The following is an 18,523-nucleotide window of genomic DNA, read 5'->3' on the forward strand; positions in this document are numbered from 1 at the left end:
AATTAAAAAATCGAAACATTATAATCATTAACTTCCATAAAAAAAAAATCTGCGATACCACCAATAATTTCTAAAATTATTATTTTGATTTAAAAGTGATTTTAAAAAAGGAAACTGATAAGACAAACAAAATAATTAATTGACTCTTAAATGAATCAATAAAATTATATAGCTTACTAACATCAAGTATGAATTTTATGGATTAAAGAATCGAAACATTATAATCATTAACTTCCATAAAAAAAAATCTGCGATACCACCAATGATTCCTAAAATTATTATTTTGAATTAAAAGTGATTTTAAAAAAGGAAACTTGATGAGACAAACAAAATAATTAATTGACTCTTGAATGAATCAATAAAATTATATAGCTTACTAACATCAAATATGAATTTTATGGATTAAAGAATCGAAACATTATAATCATTAACTTCCATAAAAAAAAATCTGCGATACCACCAATGATTCCTAAAATTATTATTTTGAATTAAAAGTGATTTTAAAAAAGGAAACTTGATGAGACAAACAAAATAATTAATTGACTCTTAAATGAATCAATAAAATTATATAGCTTACCAACACCAAGTACTAATTTTATGAATTAAAAAATCGAAACATTATAATCATTAACTTCCATAAAAAAAAATCTGCGATACTACCAATAATTTCTAAAATTATTATTTTGAATTAAAAGTGATTTTAAAGAGGGAAACTTAAATTTTTGTAATTCCTCCATGGAATCTCTTCCACTATAAGATGTATATACAATCCTGACACAACAAATTGCAATCTGGCGTAACGTATACTTTGCCAACTTCCATATTTCGAGGATCAGCGATCAGAAGATTGACAGGCTACATTATTCTCAACGAAATGAAAACTCCGTGTTCGTGCACGACTATAAAATATGGAATATTCTCTTACCAGAATCCTGTTGCTGAGCGTATCCAGCTATATCTATTGGTTGGCCGTTTATGACAAGATCCCTCATGCAACCGACGTAACCCTGTCTCAAGGCACCTGTCCATAGTACTGGAGGGACTGTTAGGGGTGCAAATGGAGCGCCCACACCGCCGATATACAGCAATCCATCGAGATCTAATTGCGTGGAATCACCTGAAACACGAAACGTTACGCTGTTATTCGTTTAATTTATCAGCGAGGAAATTTTAATTATAAATGGCGTACATTTATTTTATAATTTGTTACACGAGCATATTTGAACGTAAATCTTTCACGATGAAATATTCCCTGTAAAAAGTAATTTATAAATATGTAGCTACTCCTAAGCAACGAAACGATAAAGTTACTGCAGCGGATTATAAATAATATCAACCTGGCAATATTTATCCTGGCCGAGGAGAATCAATTTTTCTTCCAAACGCAATTTTGTTCAACTTTCTACAACTTCTCAATCTTTCGTGTTCCTCTTTCGAAAATAGTTCGAGTCTTTCGAAAAAGATTTCTTCACACTTTTGCACTCTGACTACTCTCACACGTGCTACACTGTCGGAGTACACGTGACACTGTCAAACCACAAAAACTGAATTAAAGAAATTACGTTGCCTATTTACATTGCAAATAGGTCCAGTCTCATACAACCGGTAATTAGCATAAACAGAATATTTCTCCTCAAGTTACGTAATATTGCGTCAAATATAAATAAATAATTGTAAAGAAATTTGCTTCTTTTACTGTTTGTTACGGGAAAACAAAGCTGGAAATTGTCGAGGGTGCACGTGTGCGTTAATTAACCGTTTCTTCCCTTCGCTGCTCGTTTTTCCAATTTCTAATCGGACATCGTGAGCGATATAAACGGAAAGTATCGGTGACAAATGTAAAACGGTGCGTGATGAATCGACGCGTTCGCGTAGTGCGTAATTCATACGCGTTCGTTCTTTCACGATCGGTGTTCGACCCGTGACGCGTGAAATTCGTTACCAATATATCCTTCGAAAGTTTGCGTGATGTATGTGACAGTGTGTCATCGTTTGTACGGATTTTTATTTCATTTTTTTTTTCTCTCTCAAGGCAAATATTTTTACAACGCACGTTGTTGTAGTGCGAAGTAACAGCGCTCGTAACAATTATAAATAGTTTAGTCGACGTGATATAAAATCCAATGTTACAACAATCGAACAGAAGCTTGAAAATATATCTCGTTTTCAATATCATGACAATTCTCAATGTAACACATAAATGCTGATATACATAATATTTAATTATATTTCATTGCATATAAATATTAATTCGGCCGAATAAGATATTCGATTAAATTTTTATCCGGACAATTTCTTATCCTACGGGATATTTGTTCGTTACTGAGGAATAAAATTTCATTCTTAATTTTTATTCGTTGCCTGCTGTTAAAATAGAAGTTCGCCTAACGCCGATCATATCAAGAAAATCGTAGACTCACTTTGTAAAGTGGCCACCGATATTCTAAAACGATTAAAAGAAAGGATTAAAAAGAAGAAGACATTACGACCAATTGCCCTTTTTACTATTCGAATCTCAGGTGGCTGCTATAAAGTGGAGAACTTCGTAGCACTTTCCACTTAGGTCTCAGTCGAAAATTTCGCCTTAATCCAGACCATGCTGCTCTACTTTATCACACATAATCTCCCTTACGAAACATCTCTACGTTCTAGTAATTATCCTCGTTATCTGCCATTTACGATCCTCTCATTACGCACTCAAGCAGCGAAAACGCGCCATCTCCCAGACGAGGTTGTTGGAAAGGGCTCGAACTATGCCTAATTGTTCTACCTGACGCTCACGAGCCCCGCGTTCAATCCTGCGTTAATTAAACGCCGATGAAATTATTTCACTTGCGATACTTTTATTTCATTGAGGAAAAATTTATCTTTCTTTTGTTTCGTATGTTTTATTGTTAGTTGAAAGCTACGCATCTTCGAAGCTACGATTCTTGGAAGGCTTAGTGGCCAGCAACCGAGGAGCAGTGGTCGTCATTTGTGGAAACGGCTTGAGAATATTTATACAGGTTCATTAAAAACTCACGAGCTGCGCTTAAGTTCCATTATCCTCTGGTCGGTTATTTTTCTTTCCTTACTGCACCGTTCGAAACTAGGAGTTCCCTGTCTCGTGAAAAAGAAGAAGAAGAAGAAAAAAAAAAGAAAACTGGAGGAAGAAAGTTCACTGACTCTCGAACCAGCAGTGAGACTATGAAAATAATATGGTTATGGAGTAATTGGATTTTCTTGGTAAACATAGGTAGATGTGAATTTTGTTGCCTTGTAAATTATATTTGGGAAGGGATTTTTATTTTCAATTTGCATTTGGATATTAATCTGTATTTTGTATTTGATTAATTTTGGTTACGTATTTGATGAACTTGTTTGTATTATAAAACCAGATTAAGAAGAGCTTTTCATATTATTGATGATAATTAGCATTGAAATAATTTGTTGAATGAAGTGATTTACATACATAGAACATGAATAGCAACAGATGAGGAACTATACATGTAAAAACAAGAAAAAGCATTTGGATATTAATCTGTATTTTGTATTATAAATACCAGATTAAGAAGAGCTTTTCATATTATTGATGATAATTAGCGTTGAAATAATTTGTTGAATGAAGTGTTTTACATACATAGAACATGAATAGCAACAGATGAGAAACTATACATGTAAAAACAAGAAAAGCATTTGGATATTAATCTGTACTTTGTATTTGATTAATTTGTTTATATCTTAAAATCGGATTAAGAAGAGCTTTTCATATTATTGATAATAATTGACATTGAAATAATTTGTTGAATAAAGTGATTTACATACATAGAACATGAATAGCAACAGATGAGGAACTATACATGTAAAAACAAGAAAAAGCATTTGGATATTAATCTGTACTTTGTATTTGATTAATTTGTTTATATTTTAAAATTGGATTAAGAAGAGCTTTTCATATTATTGATAATAATTGACATTGAAATAATTTGTTGAATAAAGTGATTTACATACATAGAACATGAATAGCAACAGATGAAAAACTATACATGTAAAAACAAGAAAAGCATTTGGATAATAATCTGTACTTTGTATTTGATTAATTTGTTTATATTTTAAAATCGGATTAAGAAGAGCTTTTCATATTATTGATAATAATTGACATTGAAATAATTTGTTGAATGAAGTGATTTACATACATAGAACATGAATAGCAACAGATGAGGAACTATACATGTAAAAACAGGAAAAAGATTTCCTTATTCATGGGATGCGTTAAATTTTGCAACTAATTGATATTGTGTTTTAAAATATTAGAGTTCTTGAAATCACTGTCAATTTTCAATTATTTGTTTCATTTTACAAGAGTTTCGTATTCAGATCTGTCCACAAAGTATGCTCGATTGTTGTTTTTCTGTAGCGATACGTAGATACATTTTGGAATTAATTTAGGTCTCAAGTATGAACGTTTTTAGTGGCTGAATAGTAGAATATATCGCAGAGAACCTGCTTTAAAATTTTTATTATTTTGTACATGTTCATAAACTTTGCTGAATTGAGGCGGTGCTACAGGAAAATATCGTTGAAATTAACATTTATACGAGTTAAGCCCCCTTCAAGGTAATAATTAGAACATTAAAAAGCTGCTTGGGGAACGCTTTAATTATTGTACTCTTGATTCATGAATATCTCAAAAATATTTCATTGCAACTTTGCTTTCACAATAACAGTAATTATACATTTGCATATTAAACATGCAAACGTTTCTATCTTTGGCCTTGAATTTTTATATCTGCAAAATAAATTCCTCTACGTCCTGAGTCTAAGTTTCTTGCCAACATTTTATGTCTTCGCAATCTATGATCAACGCCAGTTTACTAATCGCGCACTTTAACTTTATGCAAATTACCTTCCTCGCGTTACATATGCATACGGCTAAATTTAGTAATTTTTTAATAAAATAATATTAAACACTCTATCGCTCCACGTAACTTGGCTCCTAGTCTTAAAACCAAAACCTTCTTGTTACGTCGCCTTTCTTCCGGACGAAATTCCAATGTTTCTTAAATTTGCAAGAAGCTTCGATATCTTTGGCTGGGTTAATCGAGTCCGATAAACGTGGCATCTGCAACAACTCGTGCGCTTAAACTCTGTACAAAAGGACGATCGAAATAGTACACGTTACACGACATGGAATTCGGAAGAGAAATGTGGAGAGAACGTTACACGGACGAATCTTATTTTCTTGGGCAGACGATAAGATGGAGAGAAAAATGAATATGAGAGGAGAGAAATACCGAAAGACGCGGAAGCACGGAAGAGAGGAAATTGCAGTCGACCAAGCAGGATGAGTGCTCCCTCGTTGAAAATTGTTACCGCCGACAAGCGTGTAAGAGCTCGGCGATGAATCGAGCTGACTGAAGCGAAGAATTTCGACCGGTGATCATAATTTGCCAGATCAAATTTATACCGTGCTATTTTATTCTACGCGGTAGATCACCGGTGGCCGATTGCTGAATTACGTCAACCGCGTGTCTGCTGCGGATATGTACAGTGCGGCGAATAACTATACACTCGGCAATATTTTCACATTATCGATCGTCCACATGAATTTCCTCGAAAACAAAAGGCGGTTTGAAAAGGTCCACGGCCAACGATCCACTTTAGATTATTTTATGGAGAATTTTACGAGACTGCCTGATGAAAATGCGATTACAAATATTACGCAAACGCTGGTCCACCGTCTTCGTACGAGATAAAAATTAGAAAAACAAAAGATACATATAACAGCGTGGTACTTGTTGAACAGGGAAAATTCGGAAAGACGAGCTGAGATGACTTACTCGTTCAATTATTGCAACCTGGCCACGCATTATAATATTGCAAATCTGTGTGAATAAGCGTCACGTAGAGAGACGTGGTGCACATGTGAGTTTCTCACATGATCAGCAAATGTCCAATCCAATGTTCCTTTTCTGCCACTTGCGTTAATATCTAAGGACACCGGGTGCAACCACGTCTGACGCGACGATCGTGTAAAAATAAAAATAACAGATACAAAGACAAGCGAAAATTAAAGTGCAAACTAAAAACGAAAATCGCGAGACGAACGTGGACGCGCAGAGTGAACGACGTTCGGGACACGCGTGAACTTCTGAACGTGTCTGAACGCTCGCTTGTCGTCTCCAAACTGGTTTCCGCGATTCTCCGGATACGTATGGGTTTCTTTTTTTTGAGAAGATTCTTCTCTTGAGAAGATTATTCTATTGGCTTAACCGTAATCGCGCTTTAAATCCTGGTGATTCATGTTTTACAGATTACGCTGCTTTCAACGCGAATAACGCCGCCGACCATTTAATTCAGTTGCGCCTTTGAGGTTTTAGCATCAGAACGAGATAAAGGATTTCCCAGTGTTTCTTTCGTTCCAAGTAAATCGCTTCGTGCTTAAATGCTTTCCATCTCTTTGTACACTTAAAGGGATTTTGATTTATCGAGATTGAAATCGCACAGTCGTGTCGCGCTGGTTCAAGTGGTTCTCTGCGATTTGCAATTTTTTTTCTTTGCTAATGTATTATATTCTGTGTTAACCAGTTGGCTATTTTTCACGAGAATAGTCGTCATGAAGAAATGCCAATATCTTGTGGCCCTCTCAGTAATAAAATTAGAAAATAAGACAGTCGTTTCGTTAATTCTGTATTAACTTAATTCTATGTTATAATCATACATGTTCTTTGTTTGACGAGTATACTCGTCGCTTACTCTTCTATTTTTCACGAGAATAGTCGTCATGAAGAAATGCCAATATCTTGTGGCCCTCTCAGTAATAAAATTAGAAAATAAGACAGTCGTTTCGTTAATTCTGTATTAACTTAATTCTACGTTATAATCACACGTGTTCCTTGTTTGACGAGTATACTCGTCGCTTACTCTTCTATTTTTCACGAGAATAGTCGTCATGAAGAAATGCCAATATTTTGTGGCCCTCTCAGTAATAAAATTAGAAAATAAGACAGTCGTTTCGTTAATTCTGTATTAACTTAATTCTATGTTATAATCATACATGTTCTTTGTTTGACGAGTATACTCGTCGCTTACTCTTCTATTTTTCACGAGAATAGTCGTCATGAAGAAATGCCAATATCTTGTGGCCCTCTCAGTAATAAAATTAGAAAATAAGACAGTCGTTTCGTTAATTCTGTATTAACTTAATTCTATGTTATAATCACACGTGTTCTTTGTTTGACGAGTATACTCGTCGCTTACTCTTCTATTATTCACGAGAATAGTCGTCATGAAGAAATGCCAATATCTTGTGGCCCTCTCAGTAATAAAATTAGAAAATAAGACAGTCGTTTCGTTAATTCTGTATTAACTTAATTCTATGTTATAATCACACGTGTTCTTTGTTTGACGAGTATACTCGTCGCTTACTTTTCGCCACAAATCTTAGGTACACGCTTTTCAAGGTTTTCAAAGATGCAAGAACCAACTGGTTAAGTGTTTGAGATGTTTTTACTTTAATTTCTGGTTTCTGCTTATAGTTGCATTCATTTTACAATTCCTAGGAAGATTCTCTGCCTTAAAAATCTTGGAGCGTATTTGAAATTTGTAAAGCGGTCCAGCAGCAGACACTGTTTCGTTCTTTGATGATCTATCAAATCATTCCACGCTGCTGTTAAATACTCGCGTGTCAGAAGCTAGCGGTTCGTTTTCATTTTCAATCGCATTACATTAAAATTCTCTCGCTTAATCATAGAGCGATATTAAAATGAGGAATTCAACACGATGACGCGTCTATTGCGTTCTTCTCTCGTCGTGTTCATCCGCGATGATTGAAACGCCGCAACAGACGAGGTATAATCGGTTCTTGATAAGATGTTTGTGGGGAAAGGAAATTGTCAGAGTGGACAGCAATTGGAATCGTAGGCTAAGCTTAATTGCGAAGGCTTAAGCCGGTTGCATCGGGGTTTTTCGCGTGTTACGAGCGCAGTTGGCCCACAGCAAGCGTTCACACTCGAAGAATTCGCGCAAACTCGTCCCAGGCGAGGCGACGAAGCACAGTTTTGAGGCTGAAATTGCTAAAGGGTCGGTTCTCAAAGGGGAATTTCACGGACAAATTAACTGGCCGTGTAATTCCAGCGACCACCAACAGCTTCGTGAAACTTGCGCTACCGTTGATTCTGGATAAATACACAATTCGACCCAAGTTGTGAATTTCTTTCGGTTAACGCTAACACCACGAACACGCTCCAATATTCAGCTGTATTCGAGATTAGCGAGCGACAGTTTGCCAAACTTTTCATACTCCAGATAGCAGCGCGTTTGCTGTTCGCTGTACAATTTCTCTTCCTCGTTTTGCATTATTTTAATCAGTTAGCTGTTTTCGACGAGTATACTCGTCATACCTACGAAGTAGCTACAATTTGCTGTTTGAATTTCAATTTGGTAATCGCAGTAAACTGCGCCAATAAAATGAAAAAGTGATACAATCGTGTCGTTGCAACTCGATTCCTTAATTCGTTGCAATTTAATTAATAATAAAATAACAGAATAAAAGAAGCTACTGAGGATCGTTCGTGGTTGGAATTTTACGACACTGCGCCATCGTGTACACGTACGTGAAAAATCGGCGGGAAATTCGGCAAGACGACGGTGTGAGAATCAGGCCAAGACGGAAGTGGCCGGAGAGAGACCAGGAAGAACGTGATTCCAGCGGCGAGTGCCGGCTTCTATTATTCTGAGATATACAGGGTGTTTCCTACTTTTCCGGCAACATCGTAGGCGCATAATCTACAAATAAAACTAAGAAGAAAAAGATATGGTGCGGAACAGCAGATTTAAAACAATGCGGAAAGTCGATCGTCTTTACTCTGCCTGTACCTGCGCCACATTTCTTCTTCTCTGACTATTTACTGCAGTAGTTGGTTATCGTGTGAAGTATCGAGCGTCGTGTAGAAATGCCAAGATTATTTTCAAACGAGGAATACGCCGAATTATGTTTGTGCGTGGTATCTGCTGTACGAGAACACTAGCGTGTGTTTCCTGCAAGAAAAGTACCACATGGTTCAGTGTTTGTTAACATCTATTCAGGCTAACACCTATTTACCTACAATTTTGTAACAAAGCGTTTACGAGCAAACTTCGTGTAACATTTTCTCCTTATTTTCACTTGTAGATCATATGCTTGTACGATGTTGCGGGACGAGTAGAGAACACCCTGTATATTGAGCTGGGCGACAAAGAAGTCGATGAAGAATCCACCGCTGCGGCAATTCTCTCTTCCTTTTTGTTTATTTATCGGTTTAATAAAGCTCCGCCCGAAGCTATATCACAAAGTTCCCTATACTTCTCCGTTTGTTTGACTTTTTATCCTTTCCCCTATCCTGGCACCGGAGTTTTCAGAGTTATGAATAAATTCGCGATTAAATCTACCAGGAGTTTCTGATTGTCTTCTGTGCGGCTCAAGGAGATCCTTTATAATTCTCTCTTTGCATTTGGCGACGAGAAGTTAGATTAAATGAGAATTTGCCTATTGAAATTGCTATTGTTATTTCTTAGTTACTTGTTCGATTATATTCGACAAAGTTGTACTGTATTTGGCGATATCAGGTTCGATCTGGATTGTCTTTGGAATTGCTCGAGCAGATTATTTATAATTTTCATTTTGCATTTGAGCGTAAAATGTCAGATGAAATGGGAATTTGTCATAAGTAAGATTATTGTCTTTTGAACGACTCGAGAACATCCTTTGGAATCTTATCTTTGGCCTTGGCGATGAGGAGCTACACAGGTCCGATCTGGATTGTATTTGGAATTGCTCGAGCAGATTATTTACAATTTTCATTTTGCATTTGAGCGTAAAATGTCAGATGAAATGGGAATTTGTCATAAGTAAGATTATTGTTTTTTGAACGACTTAAGAACATCCTTTCGAATCTTCTCCTTGGCCTTGGCGATGAGGAGCTACACAGGTTCGATCTGGATCGTATTTGGAATTGCTCGAGCAGATTATTTACAATTTTCATTTTGCATTTGAGCGTAAAATGTCAGATGAAATGGGAATTTGTCATAAGTAAGATTATTGTCTTTTGAACGACTTAAGAACATCCTTTACATCCTTTAGAATCTTCTCTTTGGCCTTGACGATGAGGAGCTACACAGATTCGATCTGGATTGTATTTGGAATTGCTCGAGCAGATTATTTACAATTTTCATTTTGCATTTGAGCGTAAAATGTCAGATGAAATGGGAATTTGTCATAAGTAAGATTATTGTTTTTTGAACGACTCAAGAACATCCTTTGGAATCTTCTTTTTGGTCTTAGCGATCAGGAGCTACATTAGACGCGAATTTTTCATATTAACATAATTTATGATAATCCGAATTGATTCATTCCAATAAAAGATCGTTCAGAGAAGTGTTGGATTAAATGTGAAATCGAAATGTGACGATGCTTGTCGATTATCATTTAACAAGTTTCTAATTTACCGTGGAATTCCCTCGGACAATTAAATTTCCTAAAATTTATTCTCCTACAAACGACATGTACCGCTTCTTCTCCGAGCTCCATAGAAGATATAAATCGAAGGGGCAAAGCGAAATCGGCATGTTCTATTTTATAACGAACCAGTGCAAGAACCTCTGTCCTTCTATTCACCAAGTTACTTCTATTCAAACATTCTTACACCTGAATTAAAACGAAAGCTTATTAAATCTCAATGAAACCGAAATTAAACTATACCTTTATCAAGTTATTTAAAATCTTTAAAACCGGTCCAGCAGCAGTCACCGTTTCATTCTTCGATGATCTGTTTCTACAAATCGTCGAACGCTCCTGTGTTAAATACTCGCATCTCAGAAGCTAGCCGGTTCGTTGTCATTTCCAATCGCATTATATTAAAATTCTCTCGCCTAATCATAGAACGATATTAAAAACTATACACCAAGAAAAAAAAAAGGATTTTCCAAGAACAATAACCATTACGAATTACCATAAATGTCCAGCCATCGTAGTTTAAACGACCAGATCTAAACGACCGGAGTCTGAGCTCTAAATTTCGCTCGATTAATCGTGATCGTCAGGATCGTAGTACCGAGGTAGCGAATAAAAGCGAGCGACTTTCTAAAAAGACAGATCTAACGAAGGGTAACTACTAAGCGGTAATAAAACCAGAGGATCGTAGAAAAAGGCAAGAGCGCAAGATTTATTACGTTCCACGCATGGAACGGTTAGCTGCACCTGCAGATAAGTGTCCTCGAGCGTGTAACTCTGAATTATGAGTGGCTTGCTTCTCGATCCCGCGCATTTTTACCCTCCTTCGTCGTTTATTTCGTCGACCGACCGGATTTACAGTTCCGCTTGTAGTCCGTAGATTAGACGATAAACGCCATACATCCTGACGAACGAGTGGGAAAATTTAACAAAAAAAAAAAAAGAAGAAAAGGAAAAAAAAGAAAGAAGAGTCAAGAAAAAGAAGACAAAGATTCTGTCTGCTTACCTGGTGTACGGAATTCGACGATGGAACCGTCGACGGTGACGCGTCCGTCTCTTTCGACTCGGCGAAGTGCCACGTCGTGCCACGTGCCGTCGTCGATTCGTTGTTTCGACGATTTCACCTTCACCGGTCCGCTTCCGAGGTCAGCGTGCAGGTACAGATGACCATTGAAGATCTCGAAGGCGAAGAGATCTTGCTGCAAAAAAGAAACGACGTTTTACTTTTACCATCCATGTAGCCATCCACGTGTTACATTACTATATCACTAAGCTATAATATTTTACCAAATGTCCTACTGGACAAATTGTAAAATGTAAATAAATAAAAAAAAAAAAATGTTTACCATCGGTGGGTAAAATCGCGACTTTACAACTTTCGCGAAGCTTGCAACGTTTCTAAATATGTTGAGATAATTTTCTGGCTGCACTGGGTTAAATGCGTAGTAGAGATACTTGTATGTGGATGTCAGTGTGTGGAGGTACGTGTGTGCGTCTCGAAAACAGATGAATGTAAACTGTTCAGTCGAGGAACTAGTCGGGAGTGTGTATCGATGAATATCTTAGCAATCGTCCATAAAACAAATATATAACTATTCTAATATTAATCCCAAGTATAAATTTAGTATTCCTGTAACATTATTTCGGCTTCAAAGATCCACAATCCTCAACAAAATAATCAAACTACCGGCGAACGAGTGAACGTACAAAGTGCACGCGCTACTGTCTCTTCGTTTTTCCTAGACGATTCTCATCTCTTCCCAAAGTTTGTCGAATTTTTATATTTCCTGCTAAATAGCAGCACTAACTGTTAGTCGCAACGAGCGTGACAATCGAGCACGTGGACGTTCTTTGACGTTGAAAAAATGTCCCCAAGATACGCGTAGCTCTCTGGTCGCTGAAACCCGAGCAAGGGACGTGACCAAGGGACGAACGAGAAATTAAAGAAAAGAGGAATACGATCGAGCAAGCTCTTTCGTAGCGACCAGCCGCGTTTATTTCGCGACTAATAGCCATGTGTTAACGCGTGTATTTCCAAACAGAGAGTTAGTAGTGTGCGTGAGAGACACGAACGCGGACCGGCCAAGCATTTGTTCGCGGGATCCGGTGATTCCGCTAATGAGCAACTGGCGCTCTTAACGAGAACCCGGTTTTCGCAACTTTCCGATTTATTTCACGCCGTTGCGCGCTACGCAGCCGCGATTATTCGCCACGCTGACGCCAGCCCCGTGCTGCTCCTGTTTCGACGTTGAAATATAATTGTGGGAATTACGAGGCGGTATTGTTAAACCGAGATAACTGGCGGCTGCGAGGGAAACTCGGCTGCAGCGACGAAAATGCATTTCCTCTCGATCGTCGTTTGGCCGACTCGTGGCCCGGATCTGCCTCGCCTGTCTCTCGGTCTGTTCGTCGAACGCGCAGATTCTGCGATATACAGAGGATGTGCGACAACTCGCCAAGCTGGTTCCTCGCGAACGAATAAGCGAAAAGCGTGGAACGAAGATTTTTCATGTGGTGGGGCTTCGTTTTTTAGAGTAACAATTTTGGAGATGGGGTTAGGTTGGGGTTAGGTACAGGTTTTCAGCTATTAGGTTGTCCGGAAAGTTTCTTTCTTTTACAGACACGTCTCTTCCAAGGCTGCATCTTTAACAAACGTGAAACTTAATCCGTCAAACTTTGTGATTTTTATCTTGATAGAAGAAAATGGATCATACGTAACTCGATGAAATAATATAAAACGGAGGATGTCGTGCATCCAACGTTATCGTTCCACGAAAAATCGGCAGACTCAGCATTAAATTATCGCCTTCTGCCTCCGCAGTTTTCGCATATGCATCTTACAAAATTCATTTCCCGATTGTTCGACGATTTTATCGAGTTTAATTAAGGATTCGATAATTTCACGTGAAATCGGTCGGACGTGGTTCGTTCTGTTAACGAGGTGCTATCAGTGATTTTAATTACGTTCTCCCCGAATGATTCGTTTTAGGTTTTCGTTAATTAAATGTATTAGTAATTGAACGAATAATATCTGACGAAGAGTTTCGGTAATTCTATTCGGATATTTCACGAGACGTTTTGTATGTAGAACGTTCATCTTCGGATTAGCGAAAATAGAAGCTCGGTCGGTTGTCTATTTAGTTTTCCATCGCAAGCTGATACTGTCGTTTATGCTATACATAGCCCAATGGAACTTTTATTCTACACAACGATGGAGCATTTGTTTTTACAACGATTGATTTAACAATAGATAGAGGTAGTTCAATTAAATATGACGCTGATATAACAAGTTCTAAATCACAGTTTATTACAACAACTCTGTAAAGAAGATAGTTACGCTGGTGCGCGTGTGTAAGTCAAGTAAGTGACTGATCTAAGGGTGGAAACCCGGTCAAAGGATGTCGACTGTTTGAAAGATGGAAAATCAGCCAAGTTCGGTGACGATGCTGTGGCGGAGGAAAGCCGAGGATGGATGTGTCCAGCGCACGGGACCATCGGATTTGTCGATGACAATTTTGGCTAGGAGAGCGAGGGAAATAGGCTTCGTTGTTAATTGCTTATTTGCTATGGTGGTGGATGAGGAAGGATGCTAACCGCCCTCGAGATAAAGTTGCTAGTGAGAGGCCTCGTACGTGAGAAAAGGCAACTTTCCCGCGTCAACCCGCGGTGGACGATAAACTTTAGAAAACAATTCAGTGAAAGAATATTTGTTCGGTCTGAAGGACCTTGACTAGAAAGTTCCTGAGATTTATGGAGGGTACTTGAGACTATCGAGGCTACGTAGTAAGGATCTGAAGACATCCGACTACCATCTTGCCGGCGGTGTGTGGCCTGGTTTAGGTAGAGAGTCGACCAACGTAACAATTAAAAGTATTTTCGAATGCTTTTACGAATACTTTCTACGCGCAGTCCGCCGACTAAAAGAAGCAAAGAAAGGAAGAAACAATATATCAAACGAAATTTACATACCCTCGTGTGAGCTCCACTACGGCTGTACATGATCAAGCCGTTAGGTTCGTTGGTCCGGATTTTGAAGGATATACTGCCGGACTTGGCCGCCTTCCAAGGTGGCAGGACCTGAAACACAGGAGACATACGTCTCTTAATACCTTCCACTCTTGGCTACCACTTCTGAAAGACGTAAAACAGAAAGAAAAGGAAGACAAAGAGAGATAGATAGATAGATAGATAGAGAAAAAGAAAGAGAAAGAGAGGCGGAAGGAAGAGCGAAATCCCTCGACGTCCTGAAGAAGAATGGAGAACATGGACAGCGTCGGTGGTCCAGCGTGTTCGGAATCCAAAATTTCCTGCTCTTCGTCGTGCACGAGTCCATTCATCATGCATGACAGCTTAAATAATCACGTTTCTCGTGCTCGTGGAATTTTTACTTCAATTTCGCTGCGGTACCGAGTCTCCTGCGGCTGACTGATTTACGTTTCGCCATCGAGAAATTCACCGCAGTTCCGTCTCGGCCGCGTGTCCCATCGCCACAAAATTCTCGTGCGACCCATTTGTTGCTTGTTTCTCGGATTTACAGAAACAAAAAAAAAAAAAGAAAAAAAACGGACTAGGAGAGAAAAAGGACTAACAACGTCAGATCCGTGACGAGACGGGAGAAACAATTAGCCGCGAGTCGCGCGATTTTGCCTCGTCCTTCGGTTGCTATCGTTGGATCGTACGGTGACATCGCGCGAGAGTTTTCATTTTTGTGCAGATTTTTCAATCAGGTTGTTTAATTTCAAGACACCTGAATTTCATTCTTATTCTACGTCTATGCAATCCTACGTATTAGGACGCTGATTATACTTGATGCGCTATCTTAAAGTAAATGTTAACTGTTAAACAAAACAGTAAAGGAATCAATGGATGCAGCAAACAAAACGTTGCGAACATTGTTCTTACGTTACATGTTTCAACAGTAAGAAACCGATGTTTAAACAATTTTTTGAAGACCTTTTACTCGGCAACGAGGAGGCGGTCGAAAATGGAATTTCAGTCTGTTGAATATAGCACAGCAGTTGAAAATAATATTGGAAATAGTAGCAATCGAGTTGATTTCACTCGTCCTTTACCGAGTGATTCACATTAGGCAAACGATGATGATGACCTTTCATACAATTTACAATATACATTTATACTATTATTATTATTAAATCTCACACTTGTTATACTCCTCTGGATCTCCCAATTGTTTATTAAATAATCCAACAAATACGTGGGAATTCAGACTATACGCTTTTCAGAGCGTATCAGTGTGTTAAGTTTGGTTGAGCAAAATTGAGCGAATGGACGAGCTATTATACTTTTCTCGATGATCATCAGTTGCATAGATTCGATGACAGCGTTAGACGATCGTTATATTTAACTCGTAATTATCAATTTATCAGTCTGTATCTACGAGAATCTTCATCTTCATCTTCCTTTTCTAACGCGTTAGTTGTACGATGCAAATGCAAATACAGCGTCTTGAGATTAACCGAAGATCGATCGAGCTCACAACTGTTACGTGTCACCGACGATCTAACGATACGATTTCTTGACGAGTTTTCCTATCGAAATAGAGTTCTCGTGTGATGAGAGCAACGTCGAGTGTCGGTGTTGGATTTAGGATACTTGAGTTAAGTTGAATTGGAAAATGTTTGGTTGTAGCTGCTATCGCATGATCTACGGTTTTCAACGTTTTGTTCGAGTCTGGCAGGTTCGTACGAGACGGAAGGTGTCTGGGTAAGGTACACGAAGATTCGGAAGAAACGCGGTAGAGAAGCTCGCGTTTTACAAGTTGGAAGGGAGATCGAAAGTGGTTCTGGGAAACAGATAGCAAGAAAAGTTTTCTTCTTCTCTCGACGTGGATATTTAGTTTTTCAATTCTACTCTGCAAATAGAATCTTCCCTTTCTCGTAACATTAAGCGACGTATCGTTGATAGGATAAAATCGACGATCGAAATTTTCTAACGTGTTATATCGTATGGAAATTTCTTTCTGTCGTGTAGATTCTGGTACAGTAGAACCTCGGTAGCTCGAACGTCTGCAATTCCGAAAAGCTACGTGCAATGGAACTACAACTTTGTTCATTCTACTGCGCTCAGTTGTAGGGAGCTTCGTATAAATGGGAAAAGAAATTTGCTGTAATTTCTTCTCTATATAGATAAATATGCAAAATATAAATATAATCGAAGAATATAAATTTTGTTATTAAATTATGATTTCGTTCACGTTCAGACGCCTTGTTTTATCTCTGTAACTCGATTCAATTCGAAGAATCGCAGTTCATCTTTGTAGCTTACCGCGTGCTTTTTCATGTAAACTGATAGTTTTTCGTCAGTCAATTGGAAAGCAAATGTTCATAATTTCTATCATTAATTTGTGCCATTGCGTCGTTGAACGTCTATAAAAGGACAAACCCAACACGTGTAGAATAAAGCTGATAATAAAGCTTCTTTATAAGTCGAAAGCTTCTTTATTGCCAGAAGGCAAGCTCCGATAAGCTTTAAAATCTTCGTAACTCGACGACTTAAACTCTTCTCTCGAGATTCGAGTTACGCAGGTTCTACCGTAATACGAATTCGAACCAAGTTTCCTTGCTTTTACCTTTGCAAAAACAAAATCCTGTAGCACCTAACCCCAATCTACTGATCTATTGAAAATATAGAAAGTAATTGACTTAATCGTTTTAACACGATGACTACTCAATTACGATTACTCAATGAAGATTATTAAGATTAGTAATCTACTAATCTATTGAAAATATAGAAAGTAATCGACCTAATCGTCTTAACGCGATAACTACTCAATTACGATTACTCAATGAAGATTAATAAGATTATTATGATTAGCAATCTACTAATGTACTGAAAATATAGAAAGTAATCGACCTAATCATCTTAACACGATAACTACTCAATTACGATTACTCAATGAAGATTAATAAGATTATTATGATTAGCAATCTACTAATGTACTGAAAATATAGAAAGTAATCGACCTAATCATCTTAACACGATAACTACTCAATTACGATTACTCAATGAAGATTAATAAGATTATTATGATTAGCAATCTACTAATGTACTGAAAATATAGAAAGTAATCGACCTAATCATCTTAACACGATAACTACTCAATTACGATTACTCAATGAAGATTAATAAGATTATTATGATTAGCAATCTACTAATGTACTGAAAATATAGAAAGTAATCGACCTAATCATCTTAACACGATAACTACTCAATTACGATTACTCAATGAAGATTAATAAGATTATTACGATTAGCAATCTACTAATGTACTGAAAATATAGAAAGTAATCGACCTAATCGTCTTAACGCGATAACTAGTCAATTACGATTATTCAATGAAGATTAATAAGATTATTATGATTAACAATCTACTGATTTATTGAAAATATAGAAATTAATTGACCTAATCGTCTTAACGCGATAACTACTCAATTACGATTATTCCATGAAGATTATTAAGATTAACAATCTACTAATCTACTGAAAATATAGAAAGTAATTGACTTAATCATCTTAACACGATAACTACTCAATTACGATTATTCAATGAAGATTATTATGATTAACAATCTATTGATCTACTGAAAATATAGAAAGTAATCGACCTAATCGTCTTAACGCGATAACTACTCAATTACGATTACTCAATGAAGATTAATAAGATTAACAATCTACTAATCTACTGAAAATATAGAAAGTAATTGACTTAATCATCTTAACACGATAACTACTCAATTACGATTATTCAATGAAGATTATTATGATTAACAATCTATTGATCTACTGAAAATATAGAAAGTAATCGACCTAATCGTCTTAATGCGATAACTACTCAATTACGATTACTCAATGAAGATTAATAAGATTATTACGATTAGCAATCTACTAATGTACTGAAAATATAGAAAGTAATCGACCTAATCGTCTTAACGCGATAACTAGTCAATTACGATTATTCAATGAAGATTAATAAGATTATTATGATTAGCAATCTATTGATCTACTGAAAATATAGAAAGTAATCGACCTAATCGT

The 18,523-nt window shown here is 37.1% G+C and overlaps 1 protein-coding gene across 1 annotated transcript in view; it reads right to left on the reverse strand.

Annotated features, from left to right (window-relative positions):
• Window positions 1–925: 925 nt before the first annotated feature.
• The window catches only part of LOC100744926 (neurexin-3b-like), a gene marked incomplete at its 3' end in the record, with an annotated part of 469,693 nt that continues 452,095 nt past the window's right edge, over window positions 926–18,523 (reverse strand). Inside the window, exons 12-14 of the mRNA XM_033320044.1 lie at window positions 14,438–14,545; window positions 11,475–11,667; window positions 926–1,117 (exon numbers count right to left, since the gene is read on the reverse strand). Coding sequence (XP_033175935.1) covers window positions 926–1,117; window positions 11,475–11,667; window positions 14,438–14,545 — 493 coding nt within the window. The remainder of the gene's footprint in view (window positions 1,118–11,474; window positions 11,668–14,437; window positions 14,546–18,523) is intronic.

This window comes from Bombus impatiens, unplaced genomic scaffold (assembly GCF_000188095.3).
Source record: "Bombus impatiens unplaced genomic scaffold, BIMP_2.2 scf_0232, whole genome shotgun sequence".
NCBI classification, from domain to species: Eukaryota; Metazoa; Arthropoda; class Insecta; order Hymenoptera; family Apidae; genus Bombus; species Bombus impatiens.